This window comes from Macaca mulatta, chromosome 14 (genome assembly GCF_049350105.2).
Source record: "Macaca mulatta isolate MMU2019108-1 chromosome 14, T2T-MMU8v2.0, whole genome shotgun sequence".
In the NCBI taxonomy this organism is placed as follows: domain Eukaryota; kingdom Metazoa; phylum Chordata; class Mammalia; order Primates; family Cercopithecidae; genus Macaca; species Macaca mulatta.
This window is the reverse complement of record NC_133419.1, coordinates 72,089,264-72,111,777: the sequence shown is the minus strand read 5'-3', so window position 1 is coordinate 72,111,777 and position 22,514 is coordinate 72,089,264. Positions and strand designations below refer to the sequence as shown.

At 40.5% G+C, this 22,514-nt stretch overlaps 1 protein-coding gene and 1 non-coding gene across 10 annotated transcripts in view; both read right to left on the bottom strand.

Annotated features, from left to right (window-relative positions):
* Nucleotides 1–22,514, bottom strand: part of NUP98 (nucleoporin 98 and 96 precursor) — a 129,402-nt gene that overhangs the window by 23,831 nt on the left and 83,057 nt on the right. For all 9 annotated transcript variants that reach the window (XR_013404059.1, XR_013404060.1, XM_015115071.3 and 6 more), the window contains 7 exons: nt 18,890–19,067; nt 17,632–17,796; nt 11,343–11,525; nt 10,105–10,261; nt 7,387–7,816; nt 4,659–4,888; nt 3,123–3,389 (listed from right to left, as the gene is read on the bottom strand). Coding sequence is in view for 7 of the 9 variants with exons in the window: in XM_015115071.3 (XP_014970557.3) it covers nt 3,123–3,389; nt 4,659–4,888; nt 7,387–7,816; nt 10,105–10,261; nt 11,343–11,525; nt 17,632–17,796; nt 18,890–19,067 (1,610 nt within the window). In the remaining 2 variants the exon portion in view is untranslated. The remainder of the gene's footprint in view (nt 1–3,122; nt 3,390–4,658; nt 4,889–7,386; nt 7,817–10,104; nt 10,262–11,342; nt 11,526–17,631; nt 17,797–18,889; nt 19,068–22,514) is intronic.
* Nucleotides 19,830–19,933, bottom strand: LOC114672495 (U6 spliceosomal RNA). Its single transcript, XR_003722905.1, has one exon. It is a non-coding gene; the product is annotated as a U6 spliceosomal RNA (small nuclear RNA).

The following is a 22,514-nucleotide window of genomic DNA, read 5'->3' as shown; positions in this document are numbered from 1 at the left end:
GTTTACGGACTTGGTCAAACACTTGGGGGCATCATCTTTGTTTCTTCCAGGCTTCAGAAGGGAGGACTTAAAATCGGTAACTGCTTTCTACAGTAGTGCCAAAATATTGATCAAAAACTTACCATTTTCTGCTTGGATAGAAAATTTGCAAAGTAGTTTAACCTAAATTACATATAGACTGAGTAACATATAGAAATCAACAACAGATCTACCACTACTTCTGTGATACTAGGCAAGACACCTCAGCTACAAAATGGAAGAAAAGAGCTCGACATGGTGGCTCATGCTTGTAATCCCAGCACTTTGGAAGGCCAAGGTAGGTGGATCGCTTGAGGTCAGGAGTCTTGAGACCAGCCTGACCAACATGGTGAGAGAATCGCTTGAATCCATGAGGTGGAGGTTGCACTGAGCCAAAATTGCACCACTGCACTCCAACCTGGGCAACAAGAGCGAGACTCCATCTTAAACATAAAAAGGAAAAATGGAGGAAAACACTGGGCACAGTGGCTCACACCTGTAATCCCAGTGCTCTGGGAAGCCAAGGCGGGCAGATTACTTGGGGTCAGGAGTTCGAGACCAACCTGGCCAACATAGTGAAACCTTGTCTCTACTAAAAATACAAAAATCAGCCTGGTGTGGTGGCACGTGACTGGAGTCCCTGCTACTCAAGAGGCTGAGACATGAGAATCACTTGAATCCAGAAGGCAGAAGGTGCAGTAAGCAGAGACTGCACCACTGCACTCCAGCCTGGGTGATACCAAGACTCTGTCTGGGGGCGGGGTGGGGGGGAAAGGAAAAAAAAAGGCTGGAAGCAGTGGTTCACGCCTGTAATCCCAGCACTTTGGGAGGCTGAGGCAGGCAGATCACCTGAGGTCAGGAGTTCAAGACCAGCCTGGCCAACATGACGAAATGGCATCTCTACTAAAAATATAAACATTAGCCAGGTGTGGTGGCACATACCTGTTAATCCCAGCTACTCAGGAGGCTGAGGCAGGAGAATCGCTTGAACCCAGGAGGCAAAGGTTGTAGTGAGCTGAGATTATGCCACCACACTCCATCCTGGGGGACACAGCAAGACTCTGTCTTGCAAAACAACAACAAAAAAACACCCCCCAAAAAACGGAGGGGGGAGTAGTAAAGCAAAAGCTTTAGTAACCTAAAAGGCAGTACCTTTACCAGAGGTTTAGCCTTTGAGGCAAAATAAAAAGGAAGAAAGTGGAGTTTATGAATGAATAGACCTAAGAATCTGACTTTTGGCATTTTCCTTCCTATTACATGTTGGTGTCCTGGTGAGCATAACCTTTTTTAAATGATTCATAATCATTCTAAGTTCATAGAAGATCAATCCCAAAGATAAATTCTCACTGTAGAAATGCAGAAAGACCATAAAAGTACCAGACTGAGGCTGGATGTGGTGGCTCATGCCTCTAATCCCAGCACTTTGGGAGGCTGAGGAAGGAGGCCAGGAGTTTGAGACCAGCCTGGTCAACAAATAGACCCCATCTCTATTTAAAAAATAAAAGAAAAAAAAAGAAAGCTACGAGGTTAAATGTGTAGTGATAGTGGAATGCAACAAGCCCTTTATATAGCTTACTGATTCTGGCTTTTCCTGTGATTTGTTCTTTATAATCCCAAAACTAGCCAAACCCTTCAAAATAAATCCAGTCAATGGCTCCAATTAGTTGGCTTTGGATAAATGAGGTTCCAACAATCAAGGTTTGAATAACGATCTAATCATATTAGATTAAGCTGAGCTATGCCATCCTGTATTCTTATCAAGACTTATGGCCAGACACAGTGGCTCACACCTGTAATCCCAGCAGTAGGAAGGCCAAAGTGGGTAGCTCACTGGAAGTCAGGAGTTTGAGACCAGCCTGGCCAACATGGTGAAACCGTGTCTCTACCAAAAAAAACAAAAAACAAAAAACAAAAAACTAGCCGGGCACGATGGCAGGCACCTGTAATCCCAGCTACTCAAGAGGCTGAGGCAGAAGAATTGCTTGAACCCAGGAGATGGAGGTTGCAGTGAGCTGAGATCATTCCACTGCACTCCCCTACACTCCAGCAGCCTGGGTGACACAGAGACAGATTCTGTCTTTAAAAAAAGAAAAAAGAAAAAAGAAAAAAAAAAAAAAAGATTTATATCTAGGCAGTCATTAAGCACCTGCTGAATTGCCTCATTAGTGAAACGGAACTTTAAAAAGTAAATATATGCATACAAATTCCTTTTAAAAAGCCAGTGAGTACCTCAATCCAGAAATTCAACTTCTATGTATTTATTTGAATGAAGTGAATTGATACAGAACATATTTTATAGCAATTCAGAGTAATGCTTATAGTTGATTTTGATTTATAGCTTATCTATGCTTTCCAGTTTTATTACAAATGTAATGTAACATAAAATTTAAATTTTAATCAAGTAAACAATGTTTAAGGTCCTAAAAAAAAAGAATTAGAAGACACAGTTTGGCTGGGCACAGTGGCTCACACCTGTAATTCCAGCCCTTTGGAAGGCAAACGTGGGTGGATCACCTGAGGTCAGGAGTTTGAGACCAGCCTGACCAACATGGTGAAACCCTGTCTCTACTAAAATACAAAAATTAGCCAGGTGTGATAGCAGGCACCTGTAATCTCAGTTACTTGGGAGGCTGAGGCAGAAGAATCACCTGAACCCGGGAGGAGGAGGTTGCAGTGAGCCGAGATGGCACCATTGTACTCTAGCATGGGCAACAAGAAACTCTCTCAAAAAAAAAAAAAAAAAAAAACAAACAAACAAAAAAAAACCCCAAACCCGTCATGGTTCCTATTCTACAGGAATAGGTGGGTGTGATCCACCCCACTTGGCCTACCACAGTGCTGGAATTACAGGCATGAGCCACTGTGCGCACCTGAAGTATGTCTTCTAATTCTCTGTTTAGGACCTTAAACATTGTTTACTTGATTAACATTTAAATTTTATGTTACATTACATATTCCACAGGAACCAGCAATCTTCCTGGGAAGTCCACAATTAACACTCACAGACTAGCAGTCAAAGGGAAATGCACAGTCGGGGGGACAGGAAGGAGGTAATGAGTAGGAAGGCGACAGGGGCGCAGAGAAGGACCATAATCCTTCCCCACCTGACTGCTGGGCCAGAGAGCAGGCCTCACTGATCCTTTTGCCTGTAAGGTAGCTGAATACAGCTTCCACAGGGCTGCTTTTATGGGTTAAGGAGACTTCCTCTTCAATCTGAGGTGTGGCAGTACAGGATAGCCAGCGGGAGAAAGCTCTTCTTCGCTCTAGAATTTGAATGTATTCACAGGGTTCATTTAGCTGGCTGTCAAGCTCCTTCAGGTGGCCCCATAGGGCTTCACATAGTGTCCATGTCAGGCTCCAGTGCTTCACAACTAAGGCAGGAAGAGAAAAACAATGTTATGAGACAAAGCCTTACAACAACTTCACAGAGGGCATCCTTCTAACTGTGATGTTAAAAATACATAAATTAATAAACATCTCGAACAACCACTCAAGTTGATTACCCTGAATCTGTCTCTACCTCACTCAGCTTCATCTTATAATTTCCAGAAGTATATGGTATAAATAAATGCTTGCTCACATCATGTTTCTGTGGTACTTACGTAACAAATGTAACCGTTAAACAGGTTCCCCAAGCCTAATTATGGCTAATGTCATCTCAGATGATGTCTACTTTGATCAAATTCTATCTACAAAAATCAATCTACAAAAGCACTGTTTATCATTTAAGCCACTTACAAGTATGCACTGGTAAAATAACTTACACATTTGAAAAGACAATGAGACAATTAAGTAAATACAAAGAACTGAAGGAACATAAATCCCAAAATGTGTGGCACAGGACATTCTAAAACAGCCCATTTTCAATAAAGGTGATGTGCAAAACAAAATGATTTTTCTACTGTTTGAAATATTAACAGAATGATTTTTCTATTGTTTGAAATATTAACAAATTAGAGAACCCCTTTATCAAAGTATTGATTCAGAAAAACATGGTCATGATAGGGGAGAACGGTAATCATGAGAGAAGCCAAGAAGAGGAAATACAACAAAGTTGTTGAGAAGACCAATAGTACTGGAGCTGGACATGGAAGAATGGACAGGATTTAGAAAAGCAAGAAGGGGCCGGGCGCTCACGCCTGTAATCCCAGCACTTTGGGAGGCCGAGGCGGGCAGATCATGAGGTCAAGAGATGGAGACAATCCTGGCCAACATGGTGAAACCTCATCTCTACTGAGAAAACAAAAATCAGCTGGGCGTGGTGGCGCGTGCCTGTTGTCCCAGCTACAGTGACAGAGTGAGACTCTGTCTCAAACAAAAAAAAAGAAAAGAAAAGAAAAACAAGAAGGACTGTATCTCTCTCCCTATGTTCTCTGGATTGGGTAAGAAACGCAATTTTATAAATCCAAGGATTTGACTGGCTACAATTCTTTGTGGAAGAATTTGTACATTAATGGGTAAAAGAACAAAGTGACAAGAATATAGTGACAATTTCTTCTTGCTTGGGAATCTGCTTAAACTCAGCCTCAGAAAATGACAAGCACAGGCATTTACCTACTAGACTGGTATCAAGAACTCCCGTGTACACTACCACCCCTATTACTGGGACATCAAAGATTAAAAACATAATGTATACTCACTTTGTGCTTCTGGTAAGTCTCCTGATGTTTCTTTAACCCAATCTGCATAGTCATGAATGACAGCAACTCCCGGATTGGGGACAATGAGAGGGCACAGTTCATCCACATGGACAGTGCTGTGTTTTAATTTGAGCTCCAGAGGTGTCTGATATAATTTCATGTCTTCATCTGGCTTCCTTTGTCTCAAACTGAGTTTTTCTAAGTGAACTTTGAATGGGGACTCAGTTAGGCTACAAGAGCAAATGAAGAATAGAATAGAAAATGAACCTAAGACAGAAGCTAAGATTTCACTTCAACCAAACCACTGTTTCTTTTTGTGGTTACAAACAGAAGGCAAACATTTCACTGTGGTTTTAAAGAAATTTTGTTCCTTAAACTATACTGAACTTATCTGCTATATATTGGGGAAAAAAAATCTGATTAATGCATTCAGAATACAAAGGCTTCTTAGGCCAGGTTATAACAAGCATGCGAATCCTAACAGTTAGATTTTCAACTGGGTAAAACTCAAGGGTCAAAAGTTATTGTGGGATACCTGTTTCTCAAATTATACTTGGGTATCAAAAGTCATGAGGCTAAGCTTATAGATACTAAAGAACTGATTCTAAATTACAATGGGCATATATATAGCTAAGCTGGGCTTGTTCCAATTTTTTTTTTTTTTTTTTTTTTTTTGAGATGGAGTCTCACACTGTCACCGAGGCTAGAATGCAGTGGCATGATCTCAGCTACTGCAACCTCCGCCTCCTGGCTTCAAGCGATTCTTCTGCCTCAGCCTCCCTAGTAGCTGGGATTACAAATGTGCACCATCGTGCACATTTTAGTAGAGACGGGGTTTCACCATGTTGGCCAGGCTGGTCTTGAACTCCTGACCTCAAGTGACCTACCTTGGTCTACCCTGCCCTAACCTTGGTCTCCCAAAGTGCTGGGATGACAGGCGTGAGCCACTGTACCTGGTCCCTTGATCCAATTTTCAAGACTGATATTAATAACCTTCAAAATTCACAAGATAATGCTTAACCTAGAATAACTAAATTTAGGATCAACATTCTTAATTGTGAGGTTCAAGAGACATTGCTGTTTTTTATTTTTTCAAAGGCAACTTTAAAAATGAAGGATAGTCTGGGCAGGGTGGCTCACGCCTGTAATCTCAGCATTTTGGGAGGCCAAGGTAGAGCAACACTTGAGCTCAGGAAACATGGTGAAACCCCATCCCTACAAAAAATACAAAAAATTAGTCAAGCATGGTGGTGTGCACCTGTAGTCCCAGTTACTTGGGGAGCTGAGGTGGGAAGATCACTTAAGCCCAGGAAGTGGAGACTTATGCACCTGCACTCCAGCCTAGGTGACAAGTGAGACACTGTCTCAAAAATACATAAATATGAAGGATAATAGGTGATCACCGGCCGGGCGTGGCGGCTCAAGCCTGTAATCCCAGCACTTTGGGAGGCTGAGACGGGCGGATCACGGGGTCAGGAGATCGAGCCCATCCTGGCTAACACGGTGAAACCCCGTCTCTACTAAAAAATACAAAAAACTAGCCGGGCGAGGTGGCGGGCGCCTGTAGTCCCAGCTACTAGGGAGGCTGAGGCAGGAGAATGGAGTAAACCCGGGAGGCGGAGCTTGCAGTGAGCTGAGATCCGGCCACTGCACTCCAGCCTGGGCGACAGAGCGAGACTCCGTCTCCAAAAAAAAAAAAAGGTGATCACCTTAATTTAATCTGTTGCAAAGATGACATAATTTGTTATAATTATAAAAAGTAAATATGAAAATGTCACATATTTTACATAGGACACTGCATACATACTGTCTGACAGCTACCAGAAAAATTTATATATTATCTGTAAGGCATATATATTTATTATATATATAAAGTATAGGCAGAACTATACCCACATATATGCACTTGTTAATCGGGAAGGCAGAGAAACATATAACTATATATGAATAGACTATAACATACATATATATATACAGAATGTCTAAATACTTATACATGGATTCTCCACGGTTCATACACCTACTTTATGAAAGACACAGGAAATGTGCTTAGTTGAGAATATCATTTGTATATGAAGAAATCACTAATTTTTAAGCAAAAAATCAGGAAAAAAACAGCTAATTCAATAAAAAGGCTGAAAACCAAAGGAATGCTGCAGTATTAGCTTTGGGTCTGTTACTTTTCCAACTAAAGTTTAGCCATTAGGTAAATATTATATACTCTTCATAATCTGATGGTGCAAAACAGTCATCTTATTAATCATTTATTTATAATTACACAATTATCTTCTACTATTTAAAAATGGGCCAGGTGCAGTGGCTCTCGCCTGTAATCCCAGCACTTTGAGAGGCTAAGGTGGATTACCTGAGGTCAGGAGTTCAAGGCCAGCCTGGCCAATATGGTGAAACTGCGTCTCTACTAAAAATACAAAAATTAGCTGGGTGTGGTGGCATGTACCTGTAATCCCAGCTTATCAGGAGGCTGAGGCAGGAGAAGAGCTTGAGATCAGGAGGCAGAGGTTGCAGCGAGCTGAGATTGTGCCACTGCGCTCCAGCCTGGGCAACAGAGCGAAACTCCGTCTCAAAAAAAAAACCAAAAAAAATATACACACTCTCTAAGACTGTATCTAGAAAGATGACAAAGCAGGGCCCTAACCTCCTGATAATGAATAGTTTTTTTCACCTATCATGTTGTCTTTCTCAAAAAGCATCATGAAATGTGACTCACGATTTAACAGCTACTGGATTGGGCAGGAATCCAAACTCCATAGAATCAGCAATCTGATGATTTTCTAGTTCATGAGAGCCATTCAGCTGTTCTCCACTATTAGCAAGAGTCCAGTTGGGACCCCAACCAACACGAAATGAGCGTCCCATGAATAGGGCCATGTCCATCAAGAGTTTTCCCTTGCCATAGGTGACAGACTTTTCACGAGGGACTAGGCCTAGTTGCCTACGTGTACCCACTGTTTTCAACGGAACCTCAGGGGCTGGGCTGGGTATTGTGAACACAGAAGTCAGGGGTGGAGGAACAGACCAACAGGATGTGGATGGGATATTCATTAAAGATGCTGTTCTGGGAGTACGACATTCTTGCACAGAGGCACTTGGTGAAAGAAAAGCTCCACTTGTAAATTTTGATTGTAGTAACCCACCAACTGAAATGAAGAGGGAATGAAGGGGAGAAAGACTATTACAAAACACAAGCTATTGTTTCCTGAACAATAACAAAAATCAGTAAGGCTGAAATCATTCAACGTTTTATCAAATTACTTATATCAGATGTGGATGACCAGAAGCAGGCTAAGTCAGATTTTGCAAAAATTACTCTTTGAACTAGGAAATCAGGACAAGATTCTAATGATGATGATAATGACATCTACAACAATAATAAAAGCAACAACACTATTAATACTGTTTAAAAATATGCAGCAGACTATGTATAAGCCATTTGTGTAGGTTATTTCATTACACTCTTCAAAAACTTTTTTTTAGGAGACAGAATCTCACCCTGTAGCCCTGGCTGGAGTGCAGTGGTATGATCTCGGCTCATTGCAACCTCTGCCTCCTGGGTTCAAGCAATTCTCTGCCTCAGCCTCCTGAGTAGCTGGGATTACAGGCACCCACCACCACACCTGGCTAATTTTTCTGTATTTTTAGTAGAGACTGAGTTTCACCATCTAGGCCAGGCTGGTCTTGAACTCCTGACCTCGTGATCCACCTGCCTCAGCCTCCCAGAGTGCTGGGATTACAGGCATGAGTCACTGCACTTGGCCTCAAAAACTTTTAAATGATTAGCATTACTATCATTCCTACTGTATATATGAGAAAACTGAGTTCAGAGAAGTAACTTGTCCAAATTCACAAAGTGACAGGACTAGGAGATAAGCCAAGGTTAAGTCTCGCACCACTGCTGACGCCCTTATCAGAATCCTAAAGGTAACGATTTCTTAGGACATATAAAAGTATGATCAAAACTCAAATTCCTATTCTACTCTTAGCTACAGTCAATGAAATAAGAACACACTAGGTATCTTACAATTGCACATGTGACCTTCTGAAGGACAGTTCTTAAAAAAAAATTTTTTTAACATTTAAATTTTTATCTAGCTAGCTAGCTAGCTATTATAGGGATGGAGTCTTGCTATGTTGCCCAGGCTGCTCTCCAAATCCTAGCCACAAGTCATACTCCTTCCTCAGCCTCCTAAAGCGCTAGGATTATAGGCATGAGTCACTGTGCCCCGCTGAAGGACAGTTCTTATTACCAGTGCCTGTTTCCCAATTTTACATGGCTTTTGTCTAAAGCATGGAGTTAACAGTTACTAAAGTATCAGATTTAGTATCCATTATGGAAAAGGTTATTAACAGTGTTTGATACTTTATTGGTTAAAATATTTTCTTTCTTTCCTCTATATCAAAGGGAAGTTAAAAATACGTTTAAAAAGCAAAGTTGATAATAAGGGAACTCAAAAGAATTGAAAAATATTTAGTTTTTATGGTAATATAAACAAATGTTTTTCTGCCAGTTCCTCTGGCTTTCAAAATATGTTGAAACTACATCTGCTTCAGTTTTTTGCTGATATTAAAACTTTATTTCCAATCCCACATAGTTACAAGGCCACTAGAAAAAACTTAAAAATCAAATATGTAACCACTTCGCTGGGAATTTAAAAAGGTTTAGCAAAATGTAAAAATCTGATGTGCTCTGTGCATTATGAGAAGCAATACTTGTCCCTAGAAGACAGTAGGACAGTGCTTTTGGGACTGCACAACAAGAGTACAGTGCAGGACAACTTGCTGAACTCTCTAAGTAATGTTATAAAAATTGGGAAGTCAGAACTTGAACTATCTAATTCACAATCATAAGCAAACAAAAACTTGAACCTAAACAAAGCACAAATGCTTTTTTTCTCCATACACTTCTGCATCTGCACAAACAGAGGTAATTACAGTTCTTAAAAACCAGCCACTCCTGCCAGGTGCAATGACGCATACCTGTAATCTCAGCACTTTGGGAGGCTGAGGCAGGATGATCACTTGAGGCCAGAAGTTCAAGACCAGCCTGGGCAAGATAGCAAGATCCATCTCTACAAACATTTAAAAAAACAATTAGTTCAGTGGTGGTATATGCCTGTAGTCCTAGCTACTCAGGAGGCGGAGACAGGAAGACTGCTTGAGCCCAAGAGCTCAAGGCTGTAGTGAGCGCAACTGCATAACTGCACTCTCAGTCTGTGCAACAGAGAGAGAGACCCTGTCTCTAAAAACAAAAAACCTGGCTACTCTTAATACTTATGAGTACAATTTCTCTTAGCATCCTTATGTCACAGGTATAGCTGTCTGGCAGATATCTGCTAGAGAAGTCCACTTGGGTGAGAAGAAGAAAAGTGAAAAGCAGGATTTGATGACTGTATAGCTTTCTTGTAAAATAGCATCTTTTATACTGTACCTAGTGAACGAGTTTTCGATGAGTGGGATGCTGAAATGGGAAGTCTCGGAGAACAGATTTCTTGAGAAGTATCTGCTTTGGAAGGAAGGCGACTGAAGCGTTGATCCAGTGCCATATCTACATCTTCTTCATCAGTAAGCAACGATGCTTTCATGATCTAAAAAGGCAATATCTATAGAATGAATGTGCTTCCCAGAATCGAAAGGCAGTACCAAAAAAATTCAGTTTACAACCACCAAAAATATTGCTCCTCCTCAAGGCTGTGTACAGAGCTAGTATATTTGTGTGATGGATAGACCCCATTACACTGTATGTGCTTGAAAGGCAGAATTCATACAATACTTCTATCTATAGCGTCTCACGAGAGCCTGGCACACAACAGCTGCTATGTTTGCTGATAAAATAATTTTAAAGTCAAACATAAGCCAAAGGTTAAACACATAACATGCCAAAACACATTGGGATAAAGGGAAGTAAAGACATAGTTTTAAAAACCTGTGCTGCCAGGTATTAAAATTTTTAAATTTTGTAGAGCACATACAGAGTCTTAAAAGTACCCTGTGATGTAGACAAATATTTTACAGAGAAAAATCAGTACTCACAGATGTTAAATGACTTGCCTAAAGTCACAAAGTAATAGTTACAAAATTGAGATTGGGGCGGGGTTCAGTGGCTCATGCCTGTAATCCTAGCACTCTGGAAGGCCAACGTGGTCAGATCACCTGAGGTCAGGAGTTTGAGACCACACTGACCAACATGGTGAAACCCCGTCTCTACTAAAAATATACACACACACACACACACACAAAATTAGCCAGGTGTGGTGGTGGTACATGCCTGTAATCTCAGCTACTCGGCAGGCTGGGAGAGGGGAATCACTTGAACCGAGGAGGTGGAGGCTGCAGTAAACCAGTATTGCACCACTCCACTCCAGCCTGGGTGACAGAGCGAAGAAACTGTCTCAAAAACAAAACACAACAAAATTGGGATTGGAACTAGGACTCTGGATTCTAATGCAGTTAAAACCAGAAGCCCTATCTACTAGTTCTCAATATAGCCTTCTCTCCCTGAATAAGAGAATGAGGCCCAGATATTGGCCATATTCTTGTATTTTTTTTTTTCCCATTACAGTGAGCACTCAATGGTCTTAATAACCAAGGAAGATACCTGATCCTATGCAATGGAGATAAAATATTAGTTTGGCTTTCTGTCGTAAAAAAGGTGGGTTAGGACGTCACCTGTAAGACATGTGGATTAATTCCCAGTGAAGATGCAATATGTGTCGAGGCAGACACAGGTTCCTGATCCTCAGGCATGCTCTCTTCTAACATGGTATCCAAAACTGGCTCCTGGGTGATATCTACCATGTCACTGTCCAGTTCCACAACCCTCCCTAACTGCTCCACCTCTGGGCTCTGGCTCTGTAGACAGCAGAAAGATCAGGAAAGCAGCATTAAATTACACCAAACAGACAAAGAGATTCTAAATCAGATTTACTTTATTCAGAATATGATATAGCAATTATTAGATTCAGCCCATTCTATAGTGAGGTAAGGTAGCAGATTTGCTAGTGATTTAAAATCAATTGCCCCAAAATAACCCTTATAAAAGTACTTTGATCCAAATAAGGATTCATGTAATCATCTCATTCTAATATTATGACCTGGTGTCTGGGACCTAAACCAGCACCCATAGTGAAACAAATGGTGGTCTTCAGAGACAAAGATTATGCTTTACTTGATCTAGCTAGCAACTACAATTTTCTGATTTACACAGGGTCACCTCTTCCTAACACTGCCTTGTAGCCAGAAGCCACTGGAAAAAGAGAACAAAAGGTACAAATATCAAAGTTGCCAGTAACTTTGGTTTTTCTTAAAAACATTTAGAAATAAATTTCTAGTCAACACAATCTTGGGTCTGGAACTTAACTTTTGGGTTACTGAATCCTAAGGTTAGCTGGGCTCTACTTGTGCAGTACCACGTAAGACACAAGCACTATCTACTCTTCCAAAAAACAAAGTAATAATATTAGGAACAATTTTAATCTGGGAAGAATCCCTTTATGTTTAAAAATGTCAAGAGTTATATTTACATTTAGTAAGCAGTTTCAAAGACAACTATAACAGTCTATGATTTAAAAGGGTAAACACTCAAAGCTGAAACACACTGTAAATTAATTGGTACAATACAAATTCAACTACCTATATCCTAAATGTTAGCAAATGACTAAGCCAATATTTGAAATATTTTCAAACCAAAAAAAATTCTAGACCGGGTGTGATAGCTCGAGCTTGTAATCCCAGCACTTTGGGAGGCCAAGATGGGCAGATCACTTGAGGTCAGGAGTTCAAGACCAGTCTGGCCAACATGGTGGTGAAACCGTCACTACTAAAAATACAAAAATTAGCCGATGTAGTGGTACATGCCTGTAATTCCAGCTACTCGGGAGGCAGCGGAGGTTGTAATGAGCAAAGATTGTGCCACTGCACTCCAGCCTGGACAACAGAATGAGACTCTGTCTCAAAAAAAAAAAAAAAAAAAAAAAAAAAAAAAAGTCCCGAAGGAGGAAAAGCCCTGATGATAAAACCCAGGGCTCCCATTTAAATTTTAAGAACAGTGGCTGGGCACAGTGGCTCACGCCTGTAATCCCAGTACCTTGGGAGGCTGAGGCAAGTGGATCGCCTGAGGTCAGGAGTTCGGGACCAGCCTGGCCAACATGAAGAAACCCTGTCTCTACTAAAAATACAAAAATTAGCCAGGTGTGGTGGCGGGTGCTTGTACTCCCACTTACTTAGGAGGCTGAGGCAGGAGAATTGCTTGAACCTGAGAGGTGGAGGCTGCAGTGAGCCGAGATTGTGCCATTGCACTTCAGCCTGGATGAGAGTGAAACTTCACCTCAAAAAAAAAAAAAAAAAAAAAAAAAAAAAAAAAAAAAAAAAAAGGCTGGGTGCGGTGGCTCACGTCTGTAGTCCTAGCACTTTGGGAGGCCAGAGCAGGTGGATCAACTGAGGTCAGGAGTTTGAGACAAGCCTGGCCAACATGGTGAAACCCCGTCTCTACTCAAAATACAAAAATTAGCTGGGCATGGTGGCGCATGCCTGTAATCCCCGCTACTCGGGAGGCTAAGGCAGGAAAACTGCTTGAAGCCAGTAGGTGGAGGTTGCAGTGAGCCAAGATCATGCCACTGCACTCCAGCCTGGGCAACAAGGTGAGACTCTGTCTCAAAACATATATATAAAAATAAATAAATTTTAAGAACTCTGGGAAAACTCCTACTTCGTAAGTATATATATATTTGGCTCAACAGATTGTGGAGGCTTGATAAAATGGTTTATGGCTTACTGTTTTCTGTGTCTAGCACATCACTAAGTTCAACACTTATTTACTTATTTCTACTACCTAATGCAGTGCTTGGCACATGGTAGAGAAAGCAGTAAACTATAAAAAGATAAGAAGAGTGAGTGGGAGGAAAGAAAAAATGGGGAGGGGGAGAGTGGTTCCAATTTACTACACTATTCACCAAATACTGGTAATATCAAGAGATGCTCACTGTGAACACTGTTTCAGATAAAATGAGAGGATTTCATTACATAACTAGATTAGAGACCTAAGGGACTTATCATATGTTTATGAAGAATGCTAAAGATCAAGTTTTTATTTACTCTATTCACACAAACAGACTTCAAAGCTACAAGATATCTAATAAGTGGACAAGGGGGAAGCGAATTACTATGAAACTATGGTTAAGTGCCTAGAATACCTTCTAGGTAAATTTTGTTAAAGTATATCTAAGTAATTGCAACAAACTCCCCCAAAGTTGTCTATGTACTTATTTTCCTGGATATCTTGGCAGATCAGGTACCCTTTTTAGGCCAGTCCTGAAAAGAAAAGTGTACTTAAAAAAAAAAAAAAAAAGATGGCTCAGAAGTAACTGAGGAAAGGGAAGAGAAAGCCTACTGGGAGGTCTATGGAAAAGGAAGGCATGTACAGGAAGAAGCAGTCAACTAGGACACCATTTTAACTCTCCCTTTCCTACAGTTAATCTCTTGAAGACAGCATCACATTTATTACCAAATAATGGCATGGCCCATTACTAATACTAACTGCACAGATTATATATGTAAAATGATTCTCTAAATATATGGAGGGTAAGGTTTCAAAACTGAAACCTTTAATGACTTGAGATATCTCAAAGACTGTTCCTCATTCAAACAAGGCTGCCAATACCTAAAGATAGAGCATTGCTTAATTCAGTAGGAAAAGTAAGATATATCAAGACACCCTCATTCAACAGAGTGAATGACAAGTCCAAGGTCAAACAGGCATTTAAATAATTCATACTGTCCTCTCAGGTAAACAGTTTGATCCAATATAACTACTATTGTTGCCTGTCTCAAAAATAACTAGTTTTCTAACTGTAAAGAATGTTTTTGGCTGGACGTGGTGGCCTATACTTGTAATCCCAGCACTTTGCAAGGCTGAGGCAGATCACTTGAGCCTAGAAGTTCAAGACCAGCACAGGCAACATACTGAGACCCCATCTCCACAAAAAATAATCACTTTTTCCTTTAAAAAAAGTTTAAAACTTATTTAGGCAGGGCACTGTGGCTCCCGGTTCTATAATCCCATCATATTGGGAGGCCAAGGCAGGATACTCATTTGGCCAAGAATCCGAGACCAGCCTGGGCAACATAGCAAGATCCTGTCTCTAAAAAAATAAATAAATAAATTAGCTGGCATGATGGCATGCACCTGCAGTCCCAGCTAGTTGGGAGGCTGAGGTGGGAAGGATTGCTTGATCCCCAAGAGTTCAACCAGCCTAACACAGGAAAACTTTGCCTCAGGGAAAAAAAAAAAGTTATTAACTTATTTGAATGGATTCACTTAGTTAACAATACTGCTCCTGAGCAAGCCAATTAGCCTGCCTTGATGTTACTGAACACAAGTCACTCTTCAGTTAGAAGGCTGAGGTAAAAACCTACATGTAGTATCTGAGTGCCAAAGGCCTGAGGTCTTTCAACACAGTTTTGAAACCTGATTGCACATTTCAACCACCTGGGGAGAAGCATTAAAATATAAATATGCCTGAGCCCCATGCCAAATCTGTGGAATCTAAGTTAAGCTTACCAGGGCATTGATGCAGCCAGGTGGAAATTGGATCCCAGACCAGGATTTTGAAACTAATGTTCTAACCACAGAACAAAACACTCTGCAACTACCTTAATTCATCTGTGTGACTAAGGTTTATCTGCCAACCAACATTTTCTCTAACCTAAAAGGTACAGGAGAGAAGATCACATGAAAATTTAGTTACCTTTATGTTTTCTGGTTGCTTAGACTTACTTGCTTTTTTTAAGAGCAAAAGTGAGGCTTAAGAACCAACTGGAAACAGGGACTGACGATATTATATAAAAGGTAATGGAATAAATGTGACTATTAAAGAAAAATACACATCTTCCTAAATACCTAAAGAAACAGGCCTTTCTCCCCCATGAAAAAAAATAAGATGAAGTTGTGCAATCAACCTCTTTAAGGGGTGACAGTATGCAGTCATTTTGACACAGAGAAGACTGCTGTTTCTAGTTTACTCAAATGGCACAAGTAGTTTCCCCATGCCAAGTAAAATGTAGGGTCTTTGGTGCTAATAACAAACCCACTGGCATTTCCCATCTGCCTCACTTGGGTCAGTGAGCAATAAATATGAAAGAATTCTCTAGAGTCCTACATTTCTGCTCCAACATACCAAGCTCAAGGCCTTCGAAAATAATACAAGTAAACAAAACCTAAAGTCTGGATATCTAAATACCTCTATCCATTTCTCTCATTTCTGCTCTTCCCAACCAAAAGGTCAAAGCCCATTTCCACTTCCTCAGTCAAAGCTACTTGCCCATTTCAGGCTAGGTGTGGTAATTCACACCTGTAATCCCAGCACTTTGGGAGGCCAAGGTGGGAGGATCACTTGAGGCCAGGAGCTCAAGACAACATGAGTTGAGGCCAACATGGCAAAATCCACTCTCTACTAAAAACAAAAAATTAAATGAGCGTGGTGGTGCGGCCCTGTAGTCCCAGATGCTTGGGAGGCTGAGGAATGAGACTGCTTGAACCTGGGAGGCAGAGGCCACAGTGAGCCGAGACTGCTCCAGTGCACTCCAGCCTGGGCAACAGAGTGAGACTCTTTCTGAAGGGAAAAAAAAAGTGAAGAAAAAAAAAAAAGCTACTTGCCCATTTTAAATCCTTACTACCTCTTTTTGCTAGAACCTTGATCTGATATTTTTGGGTGCTCAATTTTTCAAAGAGCTCTCACATACACAAGTGTCAATATAGGAGTTTACAGTTATTTTTCTACTATTTCTATTCTGGCAATTAAAGAACCTGGAACTATTCATTGTCAACATTACAAACATTTTCCTGTCTGTCCATAAATGAAGCTTTTCTTTTTCAGTTGGGCCAACTGTAAAGAGGTATTTTTCAGATCCTACATATTACTTTTATTACAGAAAATAAGGCCATCTGACTCTTTCCCTCAGAAATATATATATATTTATAAGAAATATATATATATGTAAGATTATAAAAAATTAGGAAAGAAGGAGATGATACAAAGCATATGAGACAAAATGAATATGGATAACTGGAAAACCAAGTCTACTTATAGCATTTCATTTGTCAATGGAGATTTCTTAGGGGCATTCTAAATGCTACAAAGATTATAAACATAAAAGTCAATATATTTCCAGTTTCCCACATTTATCATACCCTCCCCTCACTCTGTACGCGCAAACATGTATATACACACATTCTCCAGAAATGCCTCCCAAGAGATTATTTAATAAATCATAAAAACCACACATTTCAGCAGCCATAAGAATTATAGCATGGAAAATCCCAAAGGTCTAGCTTTCAGCAGCTGAGAGGTAGAGGATGCTTTACAAAGAAATCCCGTATCAATGATACAAGTAATTGTGATAAATAATGTAGGCCCTAATCTCCCCAAGCCAAATAATTCATTTACATTCCAAAACTATTTTTCATAAAGATTATGTACTATTAAAATACAAATAACAAGGTTACCCAAGTATACGTAAACAATTTGAAAAAAATGGAGATCAAAAACCCTTTCAGAAAGCTAATTTAACTTTTAAAAAACATGGAGGTAAAGAAAAAGATTAAACTGCACATCAGGTATTCCATAAAAGCAGAATTTACTGTGCATGAACCCACATGAGCAAATCTTAAGTTAATCACTGAGCAGAGAATTCAGCAAATCCAAATGAGAGAATGAAGGGTTTAAAAATGACAATGTGTAGAGGAATAATCCAAACAGCAAGATAATTCTTTAAATCTCTCAAGTAAAAAGACAGACGCCTGCATGACCTCACGCCCTCCCTTGTAATTGTTTCAACGTGATTGCCAATGTTTGTACTCTTCAAAGTTCCAAGGGTCATAAAACAGCTTTGTATTAGCTGAATGACTTGCTTTCAACTTCGGTATCCCGGATTCCATTCAAATTCACTGTCCTTTCTCTACCTGAGGTGGAGGTGCAGGTTTGCCATTAAGAGCCATCTGCAAGGGGGTAGTCTGGCCTGCAGGAGGCAAAGGAGCAGTCTTCAACTTCTTTGTACTAGTTTTAGATGGATGCTCCTCCTCCTCTTCATCAGAATCCTGAAGGCCATATTTAGAAAAATGGGAGACCTAAGGAAGAGAGGAACCCCACAAAATCAACTTAAACATTATGCTTTCACAATACCTGCCTTTGCAATCTTGCAGCATTACCTTAAGAAAAAAGAAAGAAAAAGGGAGAAATATCAAAGTATTTGAAGCAAAATATGTCACCTATCACACTTCTATGTAAGATTTAGAAGACGTCTGATGTATGTACTAGTTGCTCACACTAGTAAATTAATAAATATTACATAATATACATTAAAATGTCACTTAAACTGTAATCATTAATATAGGAAACTTAATCCAAAGACTTACGATTTTCACAGACATATATTGTCTGTTATCCTCTATCTACGCAAGGGCCTTAACAAGTTAAATTCAACCAGCCCAGAATGGGAGGAAATCATTGGGTTAAACTACTAAGGACAGTCAACCTCTTCATCTCCAAAAATCTTTAAAAGTAAGAATGACAATTACATAGGAAGAGTTGATCCAACAGAAAACTGCCTGATGAATTACTGAAGCCCCTAATGATAACAAACATTAGAAAAACTATACCTTAGAAATGTATTTATAAATCCTCATAGGAAGTGGGTAGAGGACTTCAATCATGAGCCCAGAGTTTATAAGAGCTCATTACCGCTGAATTTTAACTAGGTTTGTAGCTTGGAGCGAATCATAATGTATCTGTACATCTCTTTCCAAATTTAAAAAAATAAATTTAGAGAATTTGGCTGGGTGCAGTGGCTTACACCTGTAATCACAGTACTTCTGGGAGGCCAAGGAGGGAAGATTGCTTGATCCCAGGAGTTGGAGACCAGCCTTGTCAACACTGAGAAATCCCATCTTTACAAAAATTTTTAAAAAGTAGCCAGGCATGGTAGTTCATGCCTGTAGTCCCAGCTACTTGGGAGGCTGAGGCAGAAGGATTGCTTTAGCCCAGGAGTTTGAGGCTGCAGGGAGCTATGATCCCACCATTGTACTCCAGCCTGAGCAACAAAGCAAGACCCCCATCAATCAATCAATAGAATTTAGGAAAGGATCTCTTCCAACATAAATGTTTTATGACCCCAAATATAGTTTATAATTATAAAGTCTGAACTGGGTTAAATGACTATACCTTAAACACCCAAGAACCAGTTTCAGGCCGGTATTCTTTGAATTGAGCTCCCTGTTTCCTTGAAACTGCTTCCAATCTTCCTTCATAGTTGATATCAGCAAGGCGATCTGGGCTCTTTATTAAACAACGAGATGTTTTATCTGTTGGCCAAACTCCATCCAATGTAACTTCAGCCTTCCTGTAAAACATAACCAATTAAAGTAACCAGTTAAAGTAAAAACGCTTCATATATAAGACCAGAAAGCCACCTAACACATAAATAGTGAATAATGGTAACTATGTTGCCTTGGAATTATTCTGCATGTGTCATAAAGTGAATTTTGCCCCATAAGCCTAAGAGCAAGGAGTCACTCCTACACTGACTAACTCAGTATCTGGTTCTAGAGTCAGATCACATTTATTTAAATTACCACAGTACATCAATTATTTCCAATCTAATTTTCACACTTAAGCTAGGAATCACTAACTTAAGTTACAGTCCAGTGGTATGAACCAAGTCTTATGTAAAGGGTTACTGTACTATATAATAAAAAAAAACAGCTACTACCTATTTACTAAAAACAAATGCTTCGAAAATGAAGTATGAGGAATATTGGTGTGAAGATGACTACAAGAGTGGTAGTGTACCACTTCTAATATTAACACCAGAGTTCAAGTGCTGTATCCTATTCATTTTGTATGCCTTACACCTAAACACAGTGACTAGGATGTAATAGGTAGATGCTGCTCTCTATTTCCTGCTTCCTGGATCCCCTGGCAAATACCACTCTACTTTGTTTCTATGAAGTTGACTTATCCCAGATACATTACAATATACTATTTGACTTTTTGTGACTGGCTTACTTCACTTAGTGTGTCCTCAAGGTTCATCCATGTTGTAGCATATATCAGAATTTGCTTCCTGAGGCTGAATAACATATATTTTTAAATTTTTAAAATAAAAAATACGGAACACTTCATGAATTTGTGTGTTATCCTTCTGTGGGGCCATGTTAATCTTCTCTGTAGGCTGAATAGTGTTTTATTGCATGTATATATCACATTGTTTACCCATTCACTTATCAGTGAACATTTGGGCGACTTTTACCTACTGGCTGTTGTGAATAGTGTTGCTATGAACACGGGCATACAAATGCTTGAAATCCTGCTTTCAATTTTGCATATATACCCAGAAGTGGGGCTGCTAGATCAGACAGTAATTCTCTTTTTAACTCTTACGGGAACCACCATACTGTCTTCCACAGTGGCTGCACTGTTATACATTCCCGCCAATGGCGCACAAAGGTTCCAATTTCTCCACATTGGCAGACACATGTTAATTTCTTATTAGAATGAGTCTCGCGCCGTCACCCAGGCTGGAGTGCAGTGGCACATTCTTAGCTCACTGCAACCTCTGCCTCCCAAGTTCAAGTGAGTCTCATACCTCAGCCTCCCAAGTAGCTGAGACTACAGGTTTTTGTACTTTTCGTAGAGACGGGGTTTTGCCATGTTGGCCAGACTGGGCTCAAGTGATCCACCTGCCTCGGCCTCCCAAAGTATTGGGATTATAGGCATGAGCCACCGCATCTGGCCATCTTTTTTTCTAGTAACCCTCCTAATGGGTATGGTACCTCATTGTGGTTTGATTTGCATTTCTCTAATGATTAGTGATGTTGGGCATCTTTTCATGTACTTCTTGGTTATTTGTATATCTTTGGAGAAATGTCAATTCAAGTCCTTTGCCAATATTTTCTTGTTTTTTGTTTACAGAGACATGGTCTCCCTCTCTTGCCCAGGGAGGAATGAAGTGGCATGATCACAGCTCGCTGTAACCTCTGTTCGAGACCAGCCTGGCCTCAAGCAATCCTCACTTCTCCACCTCCCAAAGTGCCGGGATTACAGGCATAAGCCACTGCACCCATTTTCTTTGCTCTTTTTTTAAATGGGTTATTATTTTGTTGTTGCTGTTGAATCGCAGGATTCTTTTTTTTTTTTTTTTTTTTGAGACGGAGTCTTGCTCTGTCACCCAGGCTGGAGTGCAGTGGCCGGATCTCAGCTCACTGCAAGCTCCGCCTCCCGGGTTCACGCCATTCTCCTGCCTCAGCCTCCCGAGTAGCTGGGACTACAGGCGCCCGCCACCTCGCCCGGCTAGTTTTTTGTATTTTTTTTAGTAGAGACGGGGTTTCACCGTGTTAACCAGGATGGTCTCGATCTCCCGACCTCGTGATCCGCCCGTCTCGGCCTCCCAAAGTGCTGGGATTACAGGCTTGAGCCACCGCGCCCGGCCATGAATCACAGGATTCTTTACATTCTGGCTATTAACTTCTTATCAAATATGATTGGCATATATTTTCTCCTATTCTTATAGGTTGCCTTTTCACTTGTCTTTTGCTGTGCAGAAGGTTTCGTTTGATAGAGTATCATTTGTCTATTTTTGCTTTTGTTGCTTACACTTTTTGATGTTGTATCTGAGAAATCATTGCCAAAACCAATGTTATGAAGCTTTTCCTCTGTGTTTTCTTTTGAGAGTTGTACATTTTTGGATCCTATACTTAGGTATTTTATCCATTTTGGGTTAATCTTTGTATATGATGTAACTTCATTCTTTTGTATGTGGATATCCAGTTTGCCAGCATCCTCTGTTGCAGAGATTGTCTTCTCCCGATCAAATATTTTTCTTTTTGTTTTTTTTATGTGTGCCCCACACCACACTCTACCCCCAAGTAATTTTTATACCTTACTGAAAATCATTTAAGGGTGGGCAAGGTGGCTTACACCTATAATCCCAACAATTTGGGAGGCCAAGGCAGGCCAAAAACTTCAGCTCAGGAGTCTGAGACCGGCCTGGGCAGGCAACATGGCAAAACCTCATCTCTACAAAAAATACAAAAATTAGCCGGGCATGGTGGTACATCCCTGTGGTCACAGCTATTCAGGAGGCGAAGTGGGTGGATCACCTGAGGTCAGGAGTTTGAGACGAGCCTGGGCAACATGGTGAAACCCTGTTTCTACTAAAAATACAAATATTAGCTGCACATGGTGGCGGGCACCTATAATCCTAGCCACTCTGGAGGCTGAGGCAGGAAATCACTTGAACCCAGGAGGCAGAGGTTGCAGTGAGCTAAGACTGCACTCCAGCTTGGGCAAAAGAGTGAAACCCTGTCTCGAAAGAAGAAAGAAAGAAAAGAAAGAAAGAGGAGAAAGGGAAAAGAAAAGAAGGGGAAGGGGAAGAGGAAAGGGAAAGGAGGGGAAAGGAAAGGAAAAGGAAAACAAAAAAGGAAAGCAAAGCAGAGCACAGCACGGTAGAGCAAAGTAAAGCAAAGCAAAGGATCGATCGATCTGCTCAGATTTTGTATCTCTTCCTGATTCAGGGTTGGTAGGTTATAAAGATAAATGATTTTTAACTACAGACCTTTCACTTGACTAAAGAGATATTATATTAGAAGCTAGGCTCTCACACTAAAATAGAGAGTTAAGTATAGCCACAGCAGAAACAGGAATAAAGCAAAACACTATTAAAAAGAGTTTTTGAAATTAGCAGTTGGACCCAATAAAATCAGGGAGGCTGGGCACAGTGGCTCACACCTGTAATCCCAGCACTTTGGGAGGCCGAGGTGGGAGGATCACTTGAGGTCAGGAGCTCAAG